The following is an 18,220-nucleotide window of genomic DNA, read 5'->3' on the forward strand; positions in this document are numbered from 1 at the left end:
ATGCGTATGCGCACCGGCGACCTGGTCTTCCGGTTTCTGGCACACATGTGTACACGAAGACCAGATGGCTGGTGCGCCGGAACCCGGAAGAGCAACGGGTGATGGCTCATGTGCCCGGAGAGATGGCTCTGCATCTACCATTATGGCTCTAGACCCATGATGGCGAATCTATGGCACGCGTGCCACAGGTGGCACACAGAGCCATATCAGTGGGCATGCGAACTCAGCTCCAGCATGCATACATACGTTGGCCAGCTGATTTTCGGGCCTTTTGGGCCCACCGGAAGTCAGGAAAAAGGCTGTTTCCAGCCTCTGGGGGAGTGGGGAAGGCCATTTTTGCCCTCTCCAGCCTCCTAGAAAGGCTCTGGAGCCTGGGGAGAGCAAAAAACAGGCCTATCTTGCCATCGCATGGCAAAAGTGGGCGGAGCGCGAGGAGGGTTGCACACTCATGCGTGGGGGACGGGGCGCATAGAATTATGGGTGTGGGCACATGCACGAGCGACCCCCCCCACTCCCCCCACTTTTGGCACGCGTTGGCAAAAAGGTTAGCCATCACTGCTCTAAACTGATACCTTAAACCAGTAATGGTGAACTTTTTCAGCACTGAGTGCCGAAAAGGTTGCATGGAAATGTTGCGCACACACGCATACACTCGTCAGGCCACACTCCAGAAAAGCTGAACTTCCAGGTTCTAGCGTGCATGCGCACCTGACGATCAGCTGGCTGGCGTGCATGTGCAGGCTGGTTTTTGGCACTGCTGCGTGTGAAAGTATCACACTCCGGAAAAGCCAAACTTCCAGATTCTGGCATGCATGCATGCCTGACAATCAGCTGGCTGGCACGTATCGCACACCGGTTTTTGGCACTGCCACATGCATGAAGGATAGCTGATCGTTGCGTGCGTATGCGTGCCAGAAACCCAAAAGACAGACAGGCAAGGCTGCGTGTGCCGGATTACATGGCTTCGAGTGCCACTTTGGGCGCTCATGCCATAGGTTTGCCATCACGGCCTTAAACAAACTGCTAGAACTTATGTTTTCCAGACTGAAACTTTAAACAAACTGGTGCTAGGTATGGCATATATTGTGTTATAAATGAATCATTGCTGAAAATACGGCAACAATATTTTGATTGTCTCCCTTTCCACAATCTTCTATTGAACAGCAAGAATGGAAAGAAATTGCTATTGATTAACTTGTAGCTGAAGGAGGAGGAGGATCCTAAATTGGAATTCATGATGACTTTTGCAAATGCCATTGATATCTTTAGTTCAAATTAAGATGGCATATTATCTTCCTGCAGCATATACCAACTTCCCTGTCTGGGCTTATTTAATTCTTTCTATGACATTGCCTTTATATAGAAATATAATGCAAAGGTAGGGAACCGGAGTCCTGGAAATACAGTGGCCTTGACCCCCACAGGGAATAACCTGCAGTTCCACTCCACAGTGAAACGACTTGCCTGAAGAAGTTGTAGGTAGCAATAGCAATAGCACTTAGACTTACGTATCGCTTCACAGTGCTTTACAACCCTCTCTAAGTGATTTACAGAGTCAGCATGTTGCCCCCAACAATCTGGGTCCTCATTTTACTGACCTTAGAAGGATGGAAGTCTTCATCACTGGAGGTTTTTAAGAAGAGATTGGACAATCATTTGTCTGAAATGTTATAGGGTTTCTTGCTTGAGCAGAGGGTTAGACGAGAAGACCTCCAAGGTCCCTTCCAACCAGAAGTGGGTTTCAGCAGGTTCTGACCAGTTCTGGAGAACCGGTAGCGGAAATTTTGAGTAGTTCATAGAACCAGTAGTAAAAATTCTGATTGGCCCTGCCCCCATTTATTCTCTGCCTCCTGAGTCCCAGCTGATCAGGAGGAAATGGGGATTTTATTTATTTATTTTATTATTATTTATTATTTATTAATTCAATCTGTATGCCGCCCCTCTCTGAAGACTCAGGGCGGCTCACAATGCATTTAAAATCATTATAAAAAACATTTAAAAATTAAAAACATTAAAAACATTAAAACTCATTCACACCATTCATAGCCGGATCTTGCCGGATCACAAGAGCGAGATCAACGGCCCCAGGCCTGCCAGAAAAGCCAGGTCTTCACTGCTTTTCGGAAGGCCAATACGGTGGGGATTTTGCAGTAACCTTCCCCTGGATTGGGGAAGGAATGGAGATTTTACAGTATCCTTCCCCTGCCACGCCCGCCAAGCCATGCCACACCTACTAAGCCACGTCCACAGAACTGGTAGTAAAAAAATTTGAAACCCGCCACTGCTTCCAACCTCTGTTATTTCTATTTTTGAAGCTCCTAAAGCCCTGCCTGATTATAACTATGGTATGATTTCATCCTACAAAGAACTGTAGTGAAAACTATAAAATAAGCCTAGTAAAAGCATCAAACGTAGACTCCTTCCATCCGATGCCTGCCTTAGGCATAATGCAACCATATTATTTCCTTTTTAGCTACAGACCCTCATTTTCCTGCTCAGTGTGTCCCCCTGCCACAAAAAAATATTCTATTCCTTTTCTAACCCATGCTCTCATTTTCTGATGGGAGTTTCTGCTTCAGAGGTGCCAAGGCTGATGAATTCACAAGCAGCTTGTGGGGTGGTGAGAAAAGCAGTCAGACATTAATTATAAGAATTGCTATATGGTAGAAAGTGAACCAGCAAAATAATCCAAGTGAATTCTAGAATTGAAAAGAAAAAAAAATAAGCTGATTAAAACCAAGAGCCAGCACCATAACCAATCCAGATACCATTCCTGCATTTATTACTGGAAATGGAGGAATTAAGATTTATAGAAAGTAGTTCCAAAAAAAGGCTAAATGGTGAGGGAGTCAAGGAACTTTTACCTTTGTTTCAAATTAAGAATAGCTGCATGATATGAAAGTCTGAGATAAGAGATGATTTATGTTTAGAAATAAACCGTGAAGTCATCTTAACTTTTCAAATTACTACTCCCTTTCAAAGAAAATGTCATTTCACCCTGCTTGCACCCTACTTTTGACAAGACTTTGTTTTGCAAATATAATTGAAAGACTCTGAGGGAGGGAGGCAGTAGAAAAGGCCAGGTGCAACATGCAGATGGAAGTTAGATTTAGGCCTTGACTACAAATGGGATAGGATTTGACCAACTGCATGTCAATGCTCTATATCTTTGGGAACATAAGCAATTGATATGTGTGGCAAATGTTGCATTATATCCTTGAGAATCCACATTGTAGGCTATTTGTGATTAAATGTTTTAATGTCATTAATTTCAAATGACCTACTGCAGTGTTTCTCAACCTTGGCAAATGCTATGCTGGCTAGGGAATTCAGGGAGTTGGAAGTCCATACCTCTTAAACTTAAAGATCATACAACTGTTGGAACAAATGGATATCCAATCATAATTCCAGATTAAGATGTCAGTTTTAAATATTTCTTAAGATTGGAATTTATTAAATATAGATTGAATATAAAAGTATGTTATTTACTTGTAGTCCTTAAATTGTATTATTCACTCCACTTCTTTATGGTTCATTTTCTTTATTGTAAATTTAATCAACATCTGTAAGTTATACCCATCTGTTGAGCTTCCATTCTTAGTTTGCTATTAGTATCTGGAATTTGAGATCCGGGTTAGGGTGTTTAAGAAGTGGGAAACTTCACTCTGTTATGTATGACATTAGGCCAGTCTTAATCCCATATTAAGTAAGTCTCAATGGGTTGGACTGTAACATGCCAAGCCAAAAGCCATGATTTAGAAACTAAGATGGCTGGGTCAATACAATATGTTTGGCCAACATCTAACAATTAATTATAGGTTAGTGTGGGTGAACAGGATAGTTATATTGGGTAGGAATATTATGTATACCATCTTTTGTTCCCAAAGAAAAAAACACATAAATTTAATGAAAAAGATTATTATATGTGTTATTTTAATATTGTCACCTCAAATCATGAGATGGGTAGAATATAAATGTAATAATAAATAATTTTAAAAGAAAATATTTTAGTCTACTGAGATACTTGAAACTGAGAATATATAGGGATGACTGATTCTTTCAGAAGCAAGAAGTCCATGGACCACAGAGATTTGTTGATATTTGTCAAGTTTCATATGGCTAATTTTGTTTGTGCTGAGAAATTAAGTATTATCAGACCTGGTTATTACTTTGATGGGAGACCACAATGGGATATCAGGATTGTTAGTTAGACAAAGACAGAGAAACCTTGCCAGAATAAGGCAAAAGCAACCCAATTCCACACTGATGTCAAGAAAGCTACATAGATGTATCTTAGTGGTCAGTCTCAACTCAACTGTGACTGCACACATTATCATTGTTAGAACCACTCATAGCAGAAAACCCTATGCTTCACTTTTCCTTTCGCAGGCTTTTCTACTTTATTAATAGAATATGACACAGATGATCTAATTTTATAACATTATCTCCAGCATGGTGTGATGAAGAATGTTATGTATATTGTAAGAATCATTCGTGTTCATAGAAAGGCATCCTTTTACTGAGTACTGATGCTTTTCCAAATGGAACATTATTCTGATGGTGCATTAATAACAAAAATAGGCTAATGTGAGGGTGTTTAATTAATACAAGCAAATAAATGATCAGAATATTGTCATGTTTTATTGCTTGCCAGCAATCGATTTTCTTACTCACTGAAAATTATACGTATGCCAGAGGTCAGGAAGCTGAATGAACAAAATACAAGACAATTCTTCCTGCCAAAGGGTTATGCAAGGTGTGTTCAAAACAATTAGACCTAAACAATACTCTCCTTGGCATGGTTTCTTTGACAGCTACTGCAGATACCTAAAAGCAAAAGAATGAAATATGAATTAAATGAATCAATGAAAAAAAAATGATTCTCATTGCTGGTAATACAGCATATCTAAGCTTCCTAATTTTATAAATTGCAATCCCATCAGAGTTAAACTGGTTGCTTTTTTTACTGCAGTTGTCTAATTGAGGAAGGAAGGAAGGAAGGAAGGAAGGAAGGAAGGAAGGAAGGAAGGAAGGAAGGAAGGGGTGAAATGCAGCAGGTTCTGACAGGTTCTGGAGAACTGTTAGTGGAAAATTTGAGCAGTTCAGAGAACTGGTAGCGGAAATTTTGAGTAGTTCAGAGAACCGGCAAATACCACCTCTGGCTGGTACCAGAGTGGGATTTGGAATGGAGATTTTGCAGTATCCTTCCCCTGGAGTGGGAAGGGAATGGGGATTTTGCAGTATCCTTCCCCTGGAGTGGGGTGGGAATGGAGATTTTGCAGTATCCTTCCCCTGCCACGCCCACCAAGCCATGGCCACAAAATTTTGAGCAGTTCAGAGAACCGGTAGTAGAAATTTTGAGCAGTTTGGGAAACCGGTAACGGAAATTATGAGTAGTTTGGCGAACCGGCAAATACCACCTCTGGCTGGCCCCAGAGTGGGGTGGGAATGGAGATTTTGCAATATCCTTCCCCCAGGAGTGGGGAGGGAATGGGGATTTTGCAGTATCCTTCCCCTGCTACGCCCATCAAGTCACCCCACGCCCACCAAGCCATGCCCACAGAACTGGTAGTAAAAAAATTTAGATTTCACCACTGGAAGGAAGGAAATATTTTAAAACATGCAAGCCTTAGAATCCAGGTGCAAACAGAGTAAGAAGAAAATCCCCTGTGAAAGAACATTTATAACCATAATAAATGTATAAGCAAACTACATTTTCAGATACCTCCAAATTAGATTAGTTTTATGCACTGTTGTGTCTCTGATTGTTGCTGGATTATAGCTGCTACTGTCTTGTGCTATTGAGTTTTGATGGCTGGGAATAATGGGTGTATGCATCTTGAAAGCCAGAAGTTGGGTTTGCAAAATGGTAACCAGCAATTTCACTTGGACCTGGAAATAGGTTGGTAGCATTGACAGTTGAAAAAATGAAGTCATATGTCCCCATAATTGACAAACAGTAAGAGATTTCCTCAGTTGTTGGCTTGGTATTAGAATAGGATTTTCTCTTACCTGACTTAGTTATCAGTCTTATCTGTCTATCATGTTATAATTTCATTGCAACTGAACACAACAGAGGGTTCCTTCATAGAAGACAATGAGGTTTAAATCCAGATAGAACTACCCAGAGGGCTGTGAGAAATATGTAGGTGCATCTGGTTAAAACCTGGGAAGAAGCCTTTTGACCCTCCTGAATTAGAGATGTATGACTAAGAATTAATTTGACCCATGTTAACATCACATATTTTCAAAGGAATAGCCAGCAGAAAAATCTTTATTTATGGTTTGTGTTTTTCCCTACCTGCATAGCTTTTATATTTATATATATAAGAATCTTTCTCTCTGTAATATTATAGTGTATTATATGTTCTAATTATTTTTTGTGTACAACTTTTCCCTATTACATGATTTTGGATGCATCTGTTACAAAGAAGTCTGTATGTTCCTTACTGGGGTTGATTTGGTGGATCATATCATATTTCTCCCATTAAAGTCCATGGCAGATTTTTTCCCCATCTCTAGTCATATGTTTAGCCTATTGTACTTTTACTGTTGGAGCTCTACCACCTTCTAGCAGTAATTCTGGTCATTTGGTGGAGGCCAGAGTTTAAGTCCAACAAAAAAACCTCCCAAGCTCTGACTATAGTCTCAGCCTGACCTTGACTATAGTCTCAGCCTGACCTTGACAGTATAAAAATGATTTTTAACTTTTTAAATTTATTTTAGATGTTGCCCAACACCAATTGATTCTGGAAGTCTCACAGTATGAACAAGATGTATTATGTTTCTGCTAATGTGCTCATATGTTATTGTCCGCATTTGATCAGTTAACTATTCTAACTTATATATTCACACTCCATTCTGAGTTATAAAAACATACTGTAATTCTTTCCCTATATTGGAAGTGTATTTTCTGTTTTAGAGCACATGATGGGACTTCACATATTTCTTAAAATCTGCCAGTACAAACTATTTTTCTATGTGCTTCTCATTTAAAATGTAGCTTGTCTGCACTTGTGCTTGAAAATGTTGGAAGATACGGTGTCCTAAATCTTCAGGGGGGGGGGAAAGGAGGTTAGCCTGTACTTCTTTGCAGTGTAATGCAAGACAGTCTTCAGAGAGATTAGATTTATGTGCATTACACATTTAAAATGATGAAAGAAAGAATGGAAAATGAAAAATAAAGATTCTGTGGTAGGTTTGTTGTTTTTTTTTTTTTTTGCAAAGAGTTGTTAGTACAAACAAGTTATCTCATTTTAGATTGGTTTTGTGAATCCTGACAATGTCTTAATTTTGAGGTTTTAAAAATATTAATATAAAATGTGTGAATTGTTTCAGTGCCATACAGTATCCCTGGATGTATTTTTTTCAGTGTCTTGCTGTAATTGCTATTTAAAACTGGCAGTCTTTGGTGACCCATAAAAGATTAGGGAAACAATAATAAAGATAGTTTAGAGATTGAGGGCTAGAAATCAGAAGATCATGAGTTTTAATTTTACTTTGGACACAAAGCCATCTGGGTAACTTTGGGCCAGTTACTCTCTCAGCCCAAGGAAGAAAGCAGTGGCAAAGCACTTCTAAAAAACTTGCCAAGAAAATTGCAGGGACTTATCCAGGTAGACTCCATAAATCAAAAACTGACTTGTGTGAGCGTGTGCTGCAAAATACAGATTAATATAGTATTTCTCCTGACCTGAACAATATAGGTGTGCCATATGTATTGACAATATATAAATAATCTCTGATGTGCTGTGTGCTATGTTTTTCATTCTACATTCTTAAAAAAAATATCTATACTGGTCTTTTGTGACTTTGTTCTTATTTTTCTTATTCTTGTTTTGAGCGTGTTATTGGAGTCAGTACAACCTTGAGGCAGGCTTCTGAGAATGAAAAACAGAATTAGGAATGGCAATTTTTAAGAAGGCCAAAATATAAATTACAGTTGAGAAAGATGAAACATGCCAACTCTTGGACCAGGACCCAGCCTATAGTTACCTGGGATTTATTGCAGTAAAGTTGTGCTTTCTATTAAAATGCTTGCTGAAAATCTCATTGTTCTTTTTCAAGTTGATTTCCCAAAGCAGTAACTAAACATTATGGATGCCATGCAACCAGTTCTTTCTATCATCTGGTAACATGCAGAAGCAGTCATAGCTGATTTTCTATTTTCAAAAGCACCAGTCGTGGACAACAACAAAAAAATTCAATGGGTAGCAGTTCATGTCATATAGTGTTTGGGACCTACAGGCAGTGGCGAAGAGGAGAATTTGATGTGAGCTGCTGTTTCGTATGCAGAATGTATAGGAAAAAGATCTAATCTCATAAAGAACTGTCCGTTGTGCTGAAGTTTGCTTGCTACATTTACAATGGATTTTTTTTAATTGTTATGGTTTGCTATCAGATAGAAGTCTGCTGGCTCTAATCATCCATCCATAATGGAAGCAAAGCAGAATTCTAATATATTTGCCTTGAGAATGGGAACTATATATATATATTTATTTCTGAAACATCCATTGTTAATTAAACTACAAATACTAACAAAACCAAATCTGAGACAACAGATTTAGAAGAGCTAAATTAGAAAATCTCTGTTTGAATAAACCAAGGATTCAGATCCGTATTTCACTATTAATGTAATAGAACATTGAGATTTTCTGATAGTAAATATCTATAGGATTTGAAAGTGATAGTAATGAAACCTCTTCTTTGTGTGTCACAGAATTGTTGAGGTTGTTTAGTAAGGACATTACTTGGTTTCTTTGGCTTAGCTGTGATGATTTTCAATTTAGATCTAATGTGTTCTGTTTTCTTCCTGGGCTCAGTTTGTTTATTTAGTCGGTTTAGAGTGAGATATATTGTAAATCCCTGATCTTGGACTTGGCAAGCCCTGAAAAGACAGTTACAGAAAAACTGAGGAGGGAATGTGTAAAAGCAGAAGATACAGATGCTAGAAAGAGCAACCATTAAATAAAAGTTGATTGTATTAATTTGAAGCAATCATCTAATTATCTGGCTATGATTCAATTCACAGCTAAATCACTTAGCTCAATGGTCTCACCTCTTCCCACCTTTTAAAGCAGCGTCTTATTTTGCTTCTCAAAACAGCACAGCTAAATACAGCGTGGTGACATTTCTACCTCGATTCCTGTATGAACAGATTAGAAAAGCTGCAAATGCTTTCTTCCTCTTCATTGCCTTACTGCAGGTACGTCTATATTGAAGTAAAACAACTATGCATAGCTTAATTTAATACAGTGGCAGGTGAACAGTCTGCGACTATCAACTCTTGTAGCATTGATGAAGTTGCACAATGCATAAGCATATACTTTAACCATGCATGATGAACTCAGTGTAGTCCAACAAATGTATGTAGATCATTTGTCCATTTTATGCTGAATCATAATGGTATTGGTAAATTGAATGTTAGCCTAGAAAATATAATGATAATGCTTTTAATCTATTGTTATACACAACGGGGCGGCACGATAGCTCAGCAGTTAAAACACAATGGTTTGTCAACTGGAAAGCCCGGGTTTGAGACCTGAGTGCCATGCAATGGGGTGAGGTTCTTCACCTCAGCTCCTGCCAACGTAGCAGTTTGAAAGTATGCAAATGTGAGTAGATAAATAGGTAGTGCTTTGGCGGGAAGGTTGCTGCATTCTGTATTTTCATGCTGGCCACATGATGACAGAAGCATCTCTCAGACAACACAGTCTCCCTCAGCTGAGAATCAGAGGTGAGCACTACCCCCTTCAGCCAGTTATGACTGCACAGGGGAAACCTTTAAACCTTTTATACTTGACAGTTATCAAAGCAGGAAATAGCAATCTTAACTAAAACCAGTCTTAACAAAAACCAGAAATATTGGAAATATCAATCTTATCCAAAAGCAGACTCAGAATTTGGATTTTCCAATATAGGTTTGACGATTTAAACTGAAGCTCAGAATTGTATGGGTCAGAGAAAATAAAAAGGCAGCAGTAATTTGATAGTAATCCCAGCCAATCAGAAATTACTCATTAACAAATAACAGGAGTCAATCTTGTACATTCTGATACTTTTTTAGTACGTGTATTTCCCGATTTTGGGGCTTCAGTTGTTACTGAGTAGAATTTTTATCACTTGTAGGCTGGGATGGTGTGTGCTGCAGTTTAACAACAACAGGAAATTTGGTCAGGAACTAGAAAAAATTTGGTCTGAGTAGAGCTTTGAACCTCGATCACGCATAATCCATCGTAGTTACTTTATTTAGGCCTCATTATTATAGGCTAATTTCACTTCTTAGTATGGACAGGGTCAGTTAGAACAGCTGCAGGTAGAGGATGTTTATATCCTGAATATTTTATAAATTTCTGCCCAAATGATTCTGTCAAGTCATATTTTTCCGACTTCGGATCCCTGGCAAGATAAATCAGCAGAGAAGGGATTGAAGTGCTGAAGCAACATAAAAAAGTAAGACAAGAATAAATTTCTCAGTCATCTGCCCACTCTCAATTCCCCCTTCTGAAATTAAGAGATGACACCATTTTTATTTTGCAGTATATATTTTTACTTCCTCTTTCTTTGAATACTTTTCTAAATACATACATTTCTTTTTCAGCAAATTCCAGAGGTCTCTCCAACTGGAAGATATACTACCTTGGTGCCATTTCTATTTATTCTAACAGTTGCTGGCATCAAAGAAATAATAGAAGATTATGTGAGTATAAATTTAGATTTTGGAAGAAATGACTGTCCCTTTGCAATATAGCAAGAAACATTCAGATGTATAAAACTAATTTACATGATTACTCAAGTCACTTTAATAGTAGCTCCATTTTGAGACAATGCGATACTGAAGATTAAAATTAAAAATAATATTTTAATCAAAAAAATAACAAAACAGCAAGATAAACTAGGAGTGTACTACCTTGAAAATTAGAAAATAATTACAGGTAGTCCTCAGCTTAGGACTGGTCACTTAGAAACTATTCAGAATAATGACCAACCTCCCTGGGGATAATATTGCAACATATGGAAAGGTTTACATGCTATAAAGAAAAGTTTTCTAATTTTAGGTATGAAATTGCATAAAGAAAAGTTTTCTAGAATTTTATGTATGAAATTCTGCTATGCTATGCAGAAATGGAATGAAAGGAAGTTCTTCCATCGCTTGTACTAATTGCTTTAATGCTAGGTTAGCCAAAATGCTGTGAAGATATTACTGAAGATATTCAGCATATTAGACATTCAGTATATCAGAATATCAAATATTACTGAAATAAAATTCCCATCAACCAGACTTGATTATATTGGTTTGGATTGATGGGAATTGGGATTTTATCTAAACCATCTGGAAGGTTATAGATTACCATTTCATGCCCTATTGTGTGACTCAGAAGATGATTCAACAGAGAAGATGATCCATGCATTTTTCATGGAAAAGGTTCTCAGGGTGATCCTCAACATTATCATGTAGCTAAAACAACAAATAGTAGTTGATATGAAAAACTTCATTATAAAAGATACTACCGAGATAATACCAGTCAGAGCAGACAGTATGGGACTAAGTAAATTAATTAAAAAATCGGTCTGAGTAAAAAACCTAATGCTGCTGAACTGTATAAGTCTATAAACTGTCTAAATGAGTGAATACCTAGGAATCAGAATTAAGCAATGGGACGGTGGGGAGGTGGAAACAGATATTTAATAAGAAATATATTCCTTGAACATACAACTGTATGACTGCATAAAAGATATTGGTGAAAAATCCAGTATTACTCATTTTATGAAATTTCTTGATAAATTGGTATATGTCAGTTGAGCAGGTTCTTCTCTGTATATATTCCCTCGATTTGGGGAATCATATAGACATGATTCAAAGTAGGAAGGAGAGTAAAGGGAAGTAGGAGAAGGGAAGGGAAAGAGAAGGAAGGGAAGGGAAGGGAAGAGGGAGCAAAGCAAAAATCTCCGCAGGTATTATTGCTTTTCCTAATTAGTGTTTGCTAATCACTGCATACAGGAATTAAAAAGTGCTCCATCTTGAACTATAAGTGATCCTCGAATTATGACCACAATTGACACTTATCAACACTTCTGTTGATAAGTGAGATAAGTGAGTTGTTAAGTGAGTTTTGTCCTACTTTATGATCTTTCTTAGCACAGTTGTTAAGTGAATCCTTGCAGTTGTTAAGTTAATAACACAATTCTTAAGTAAATCTGGCTTCCCCGTCGATTGTGCTTATCGGAAGGTCACAAAAGGTGATCACATGATCTCAGGACAGTGCAACCGTCATAAATATGAGTCAGTTGCCAAGCGGTTGAATGTGGATCATGTGACCATGGGGATGCTGTGACGGTTGTTAAGTGTGAAAAATAGTCATAAATCGCTTTCTTCAGTGCCGTTGTAACTTTGAATGGTCACTAAATGAACTGTTGTAAGTCAAGGACTACCTGTAGAAAGATTCATACTAATGCATAGGAGAGAATAGCTTATTTATTTATTCATATCTGCCTTTTTTATTTTTATAAATACCCCAAAGTGGCTAACACACACAATACTCCTTCTTCCTCTTATTTTTCCCCACAACAACAACTCTATGAGGTGTTTGGGCTGAATGAGATTGACTGACTGTAGCTCGTTTTCATACCTAAGATGGGAGTCTCCTGGCTTTTAGCCTGGTGTCTTAAGTACTAACCAAACTGGCTTCCCTATACTATTAACACATACTGGAAACTCTAATGAAGCTTCTGTGTTTTGTCTTAATCTTTCTGTCTTTCATTCAGTTTACCCTTGAATATACCTAAATGTATGTTTGTTCGTTTTTATTTCTCAACAGAAAAGACACAAAGCTGACAGTACAGTGAACAGAAAGAAAACAATAGGTAAAGCCTTTTCAGTTTCTCTCATACAAATTATACGGTAGGAAGAGTTATAGCCTCCTTAGAGGAATAATTATATTTGGTTTTATTAATGTTTTGTTTTACAGCTAACTGCGAATAATGTGATGCCCAAGTTTAAGAATTGGGAGAAAGCTCCCAATTCTATAAACGGGAATAGCTTGCCCTGAGAGTTGTATCTCTCGCCTTCTTACTGTGAACATTAAGGGCTGCTAATTTTCATTAAGTGACTTTTATTATAAATTATGTAAGTATTTGTCATATCATGCTTTGATTTGTTTTAATAATGTTTTGCCTTTGCCCTGTAGCTATGTTGTTCTGAATTGTTTGCTGTACCTTTTAAGGTAATAGCTACAGTAATTCAGTTCTAAATAAATGAATGTGAGAAACAATTTATCGCTAGTCAGTGATTAATATCGTTAGTTTCATAATTTCATATTGTACTCTTCTGTCTAATTCATGTGGGTAGAAATAACATCAGTTGGGTTGAAGCATTTAATGACAGCAGGGCACTGTGCTTATCTGGAAATTATTGCTGAATTTAATGTCATAGACCAGCTTTATTAAGTTTCCAAGAAAGATAAAATATAAGGTAATGAAAACAGAAAAGATGAAAAAAGGAGGGGGAGGAGATCAAAGGAGGAAGAAGTTAAAAAGTAGTAAAAATAAAAGAGGGAATAAAAAGGAAAATTGACTTCTGACTTTCTTTAGTACACATACAAATAATCTTACTTTAAATTAAAACAAAACTAAACATAAACAATATACAAACTTAATAAAAAAACCCTAAAACTATATAGCAATATAACCGCCTATCCTAAGATTAAACATAATCCTTAACAATGTACAATATATGTATCTTGTAAAGCACAATATTTGTACAATCATAACAAATCTAATGATCAAACCCTAAACCCAAAATTTCATTTTTATCTTTCTCAAGCAAGAAGTCCAAAAGTGGTCCCCATATAGTAAGAAAGCTAGGTAAACTTCTATCTTTTATCAAAGTAGTCAATTTTGCCATCGGCGCTAGTTCCATTAATTTCACTATCCACTCTTCATTTATGGGAATCTGCGTATTGAATTTAGTGACATAGAATGCCACTTTCTAAGTAATTTCAGTGTATTCAGATCAATTCTCTTAAGTGGTTTTTAACATGGCAACCTGTGTCTAAGAGAGCAATAATAATTACAATATTGTTGCAGGCTGCAATTGTTTAATTAAGATACACAACGTTAACAATGAAGGTTTGAGGATACAAAAATTGGTCCACTCACGAACTACAGTCTCAATTTGTAGGGAGAAACTGGGTAGCATTTTTTAAAGTTCAAATTAACCACAGAAAAGGGCACAATACATTAGCTACTTCAACAATAATGGAATAACAAAGACTGTTTTCTGACTCATAGGCGGCTCTAGATTCTGCCAATCAGAAATCAATATGCAGCAATGCCATTTTCTTGCCTTAGTGCATGTTTTGTGGAAAGAAAGAATACAAAAGGAAAACAGTTATGGTAAAACACAAGAGGAAAATCCTTCATAAAATTTTTGCGAAGGAGCTTTGATTGCCAATGAAAGATTTATCCAGAAGTATCTTAAGAATGCTGCCTTGTCCTTCACTGCCAGCTCAATGAAGAAGAGACAGCCCTGGAAATGGGTCTGTTGGTAGCATATGATGAAGTTCCTGAGTTCACGTTGGGTAAGCTGGAGTTCTGATTATAAGCAACCCACATAAACTTATTTAAACTATCTCAAACATCAGGAAGGCATCACTGAATTGCCCAACTAAGATAGATGGACAAAGATAGTTTTCAGGTCCATTGAGCATTTTGAAAAGAATCAAGTTAGGGCTCAGTTAACCTTCTCCCTCTACCCCGGTCCTTCTGAGTTCTTGTCTTATGTTAACTTCTGATTTTAAAGGGGAAAAAATTACATTTTTCTTTCCCTTTCCCAGTTTTAAGAAATGGAACATGGGAGGATATCATGTGGAAGAAGGTAAGAACTATTTTTAAGATGTTCTGGGAATTTGCAAATCTTTGATGGGATGATAAGTGATGTTGATCTTCTTGGATATTTACAGCTAGGCACTGTGAATCTTATTTGAATATTTTTCCCATTGTGTATTCATTACCATTGTCAGTCTCAAGAAAAGCTTATTTGTATATATGTATATCCCTTTGAATAATGTAGATGTACAATACATAGCTCCTTGTCTGTGGCAGTATGGAGAAGATGACATCAAACTTCTAAATGACATCAACTTCTAAACTTCTAAACTTCTATTATTTCTTTCTGACTATCTCAGAATCTCATGTACAATTAGTGATTTTATTCTCTGAGTAGGGAAGATAATACTATCCATAAACAAAATGAGATTTTGGAAACTCATACATTTTTAGAACAACACTCTGTCCCCTTGCCCAAAATCTGTATTTACTTAGCTGGAATTAAATTAATAGAACTGGGAGAAAGGAAAGGAAAGGAAAAAGGAAAAGAAAGGAAAGAAGGAAAGGAAAGTATCAAGTAGTATAAAGGCTCTTAACCAACTTTTAGTTGCTTGTTATTCACAGCTCAAGCATCCATAAGGTATACAAGGAAGATATAAAAGAAAACCAATGCAGGTGCTTATTTGATTTTAAGTTTTTCCTCTGGATATTGAATATAGATTATAGAATAATTGAATTGGATGGGACGTTGGAGGTCTTCTAGTCCAACCCCCTGCTTAGGCAGGAAACCCTACATTACTTCAGACAAATGGTTATCCAACATCTTCTTAAAAACTTCCAGTGCTGGAGCATTTACAACTTCTGGAGGCAAGTTGTTCTAACTGTCAGGAAATTTCTTCTTAGTTCTAGATTGCTTCTCTCCTTGATTAGTTTCCATCCATTGCTTCTTGTTCTGCCCTCAGGTGCTTTGGAAAATAGCTTGACTCCCTCTTTTTTGTGGCAGCCCCTGAGATATTGGAACACTGCTATCATGTCTCCCCTAGTCCTTCTTTTCATTAAACTAAACATACCCAGTTCCTGCAACCGTTCTTCATATGTTTTAGCCTCCAGTTCCCTAATCATCTTTGTTGCTCTTCTCTGCACTCTTTCTAGAGTCTCAACATCTTTTTTACATCATAAAGGAAAGGAAAGGAAAGGAAAGGAAAGGAAAGGAAAGGAAAGGAAAGGAAAGGAAAGGAAAGGAAAGGAAAGGAAGACCTCTAAAACAGGTCTCATAGGGTTGGGTTACATGCATTGGACATAAAATGTTGGCACAGGGAGGAAGAAAACAAAATGAGGAATGGAATTACAGATCCTGGAACAAGCAATGATTGTCTGGCTATAATTGTGCATATGAGTGCATCAAAGTACATTTTGATGCAGATCAGATTTATAGGCTTTAAATCTTCATTCTGGTAAGCAATTAATAATGCATGTCTTAAATCTTTTGAGGAAGAGAGCCAGTAAACCAATTCATGAAATTAACTGTATAAGGTAACACCAAGAAAGTATGTCTCCTGAAAGGGAGGGAAGGGTGATACGAAACGATCAGAACGAACACAACGATTGAAACGATCACAATGAACGTTCAGCTCGTGGACCATTCTAATTTTTGAATCTGGAAATGAAAGGAATTTAAAACAGGCCAATTAGAAAAGGCAATATTTTTTTCAGTTGGAAAAATCCTGCCGGTTGTGGCTGCCATTGTAGAAAGAGATTGGTAAAGACCACTATAAATAAAATTCAACAAGAAGCAATACTTGATGTACCTTAGATAACTAAGGAAAAAATATCAACACCTCAGAGGAAATTGAATTTTGAAAGTGTAAAATTATCTTCTATAGTTTTATAATAAAAAAAATTAAAAAATGCAATGAGATTATTGTTTCCAAGTGAAATCCGTATATGGCTAGGCTGTTCAAATTAGTATAATGTATAAACCTGGGTTTATGCTAATTAAACCTATTCAGAATTGCAGCTTGATGGACTAAGGTTTGTTGTAATTGGGAAGTGTGGAACACAATTATGCCCTTCTGAACATGCAACCATGGAGGTGCAAGGAGACAGATCACCAAGAAAAGGTAGACAGAGGTAATTCAGAATTCAGGAGATGCTGCCAGAAAAACTAACGCTCAAAATATTTAGCAAAAGATGCCAAGAACAATAAAAAGTGCTTCTTCATACATCTTCTAATAAAAGGAGAGGGGGAGAAACAATATACCATATAAACCAGAGGTCCCCAACCTCTGATCTGCAGACTGGTAGTGGTCTGCAGCCTGCCAGGAATCGAGTCGTGTAAGCGAGTGAAGCCCCATCCAGCATGCATGGTATCCAGGCACCATGCGAAACCATGTGGCCTCTGGTCTGAGGGCCCCCCTGGTCTGAGGGCCCCCCTGGTCTGAGGGGGCACTTCATAGAACCTGTTCACGATATAAACAATTATGGAAGAAATAGTACTCAAGGAGTCATCATGGAGAGTGCCACAACACCACCAGGACTGGCAGGGCAAGCCACTATGTAATAAATAGCCAACAATTCCCATTCTTCATTGCATTGATGATGTTACCCTAGCTTGGTAATGAAACATCTGCAAGAAAACAACCAAGCTTAGATAGCTCAAGAACCCAATGGGACAGCCCTGAGCTACATACATTTTCTTCTACTGATACAAGAAAAAAATTGTGACTATTAACAACAAAAAGGTAGAACTACTCAACTCCTTAACCTGGCAGTTTTCTCTATGAAGGGGGTAAGTGTTTGTCAGCCTTACCCAGATAGGAAACACTACCGGATGAGCTAATTCTACTTTATTGTAAAGTTACATTAATAGAATCTTGCAAGTCTAAAAGTACAAATCCCCCACTGTCTTTTTTTACAGCTTGATCAGTTAGAGAGGATCCTTCCTGAGTTGTTTTTTTTTTTTTTTAAATCTGCTTATTATGCAGCTGTGGGCTCCCCACTCCCAAATATCTGATTGGCTCTCAAGGCAGCATCTCTTCCCCAGCAAGTTTCATTCAAGTTCAGTTCTTTATTTCTTATACCTAATGGATAGAATATTGACAAATTAAAGCTATAACTTTCTAAGCTACTAGATATATGAAGAGATTCTAGGGCAGGGGCCGGCAACCTTAAACTCTCAAAGAGCCACAAAGGTCCTAACCAGAAGCCCCCATTCAATTCTGGAGCCAACTGGAAGTCCGGTTCCCCCAGCATAGAGTCTCCTCCTAGCAGGTCGTCCTTTTTTCTCTACCTGTCCTAACCGAATGCCCTATCAATTGTGGAGCCGACTGGTGACAGGGAGCCGCAGCAGAGGGATGAAAGAGCCACATGTGGCTCCAGAGCCACAAGTTGCTAA

At 37.7% G+C, this 18,220-nt stretch overlaps 1 protein-coding gene across 2 annotated transcripts in view; it reads left to right on the plus strand.

The window, feature by feature from the left end:
* Positions 1 to 18,220, plus strand: part of ATP8A2 (ATPase phospholipid transporting 8A2) — a 352,855-nt gene that overhangs the window by 16,506 nt on the left and 318,129 nt on the right. For both annotated transcript variants that reach the window (XM_070943899.1, XM_070943898.1), the window contains exons 2-5: positions 9,106 to 9,205; positions 10,601 to 10,699; positions 12,819 to 12,864; positions 14,835 to 14,875. In XM_070943899.1, the coding sequence (XP_070800000.1) occupies positions 9,106 to 9,205; positions 10,601 to 10,699; positions 12,819 to 12,864; positions 14,835 to 14,875 (286 nt within the window). The remainder of the gene's footprint in view (positions 1 to 9,105; positions 9,206 to 10,600; positions 10,700 to 12,818; positions 12,865 to 14,834; positions 14,876 to 18,220) is intronic.

This window comes from Pituophis catenifer, unplaced genomic scaffold, assembly GCF_029215685.1.
Source record: "Pituophis catenifer annectens isolate HBS135680 unplaced genomic scaffold, rPitCat1.0.hap2 SCAF_4, whole genome shotgun sequence".
In the NCBI taxonomy this organism is placed as follows: domain Eukaryota; kingdom Metazoa; phylum Chordata; class Lepidosauria; order Squamata; family Colubridae; genus Pituophis; species Pituophis catenifer.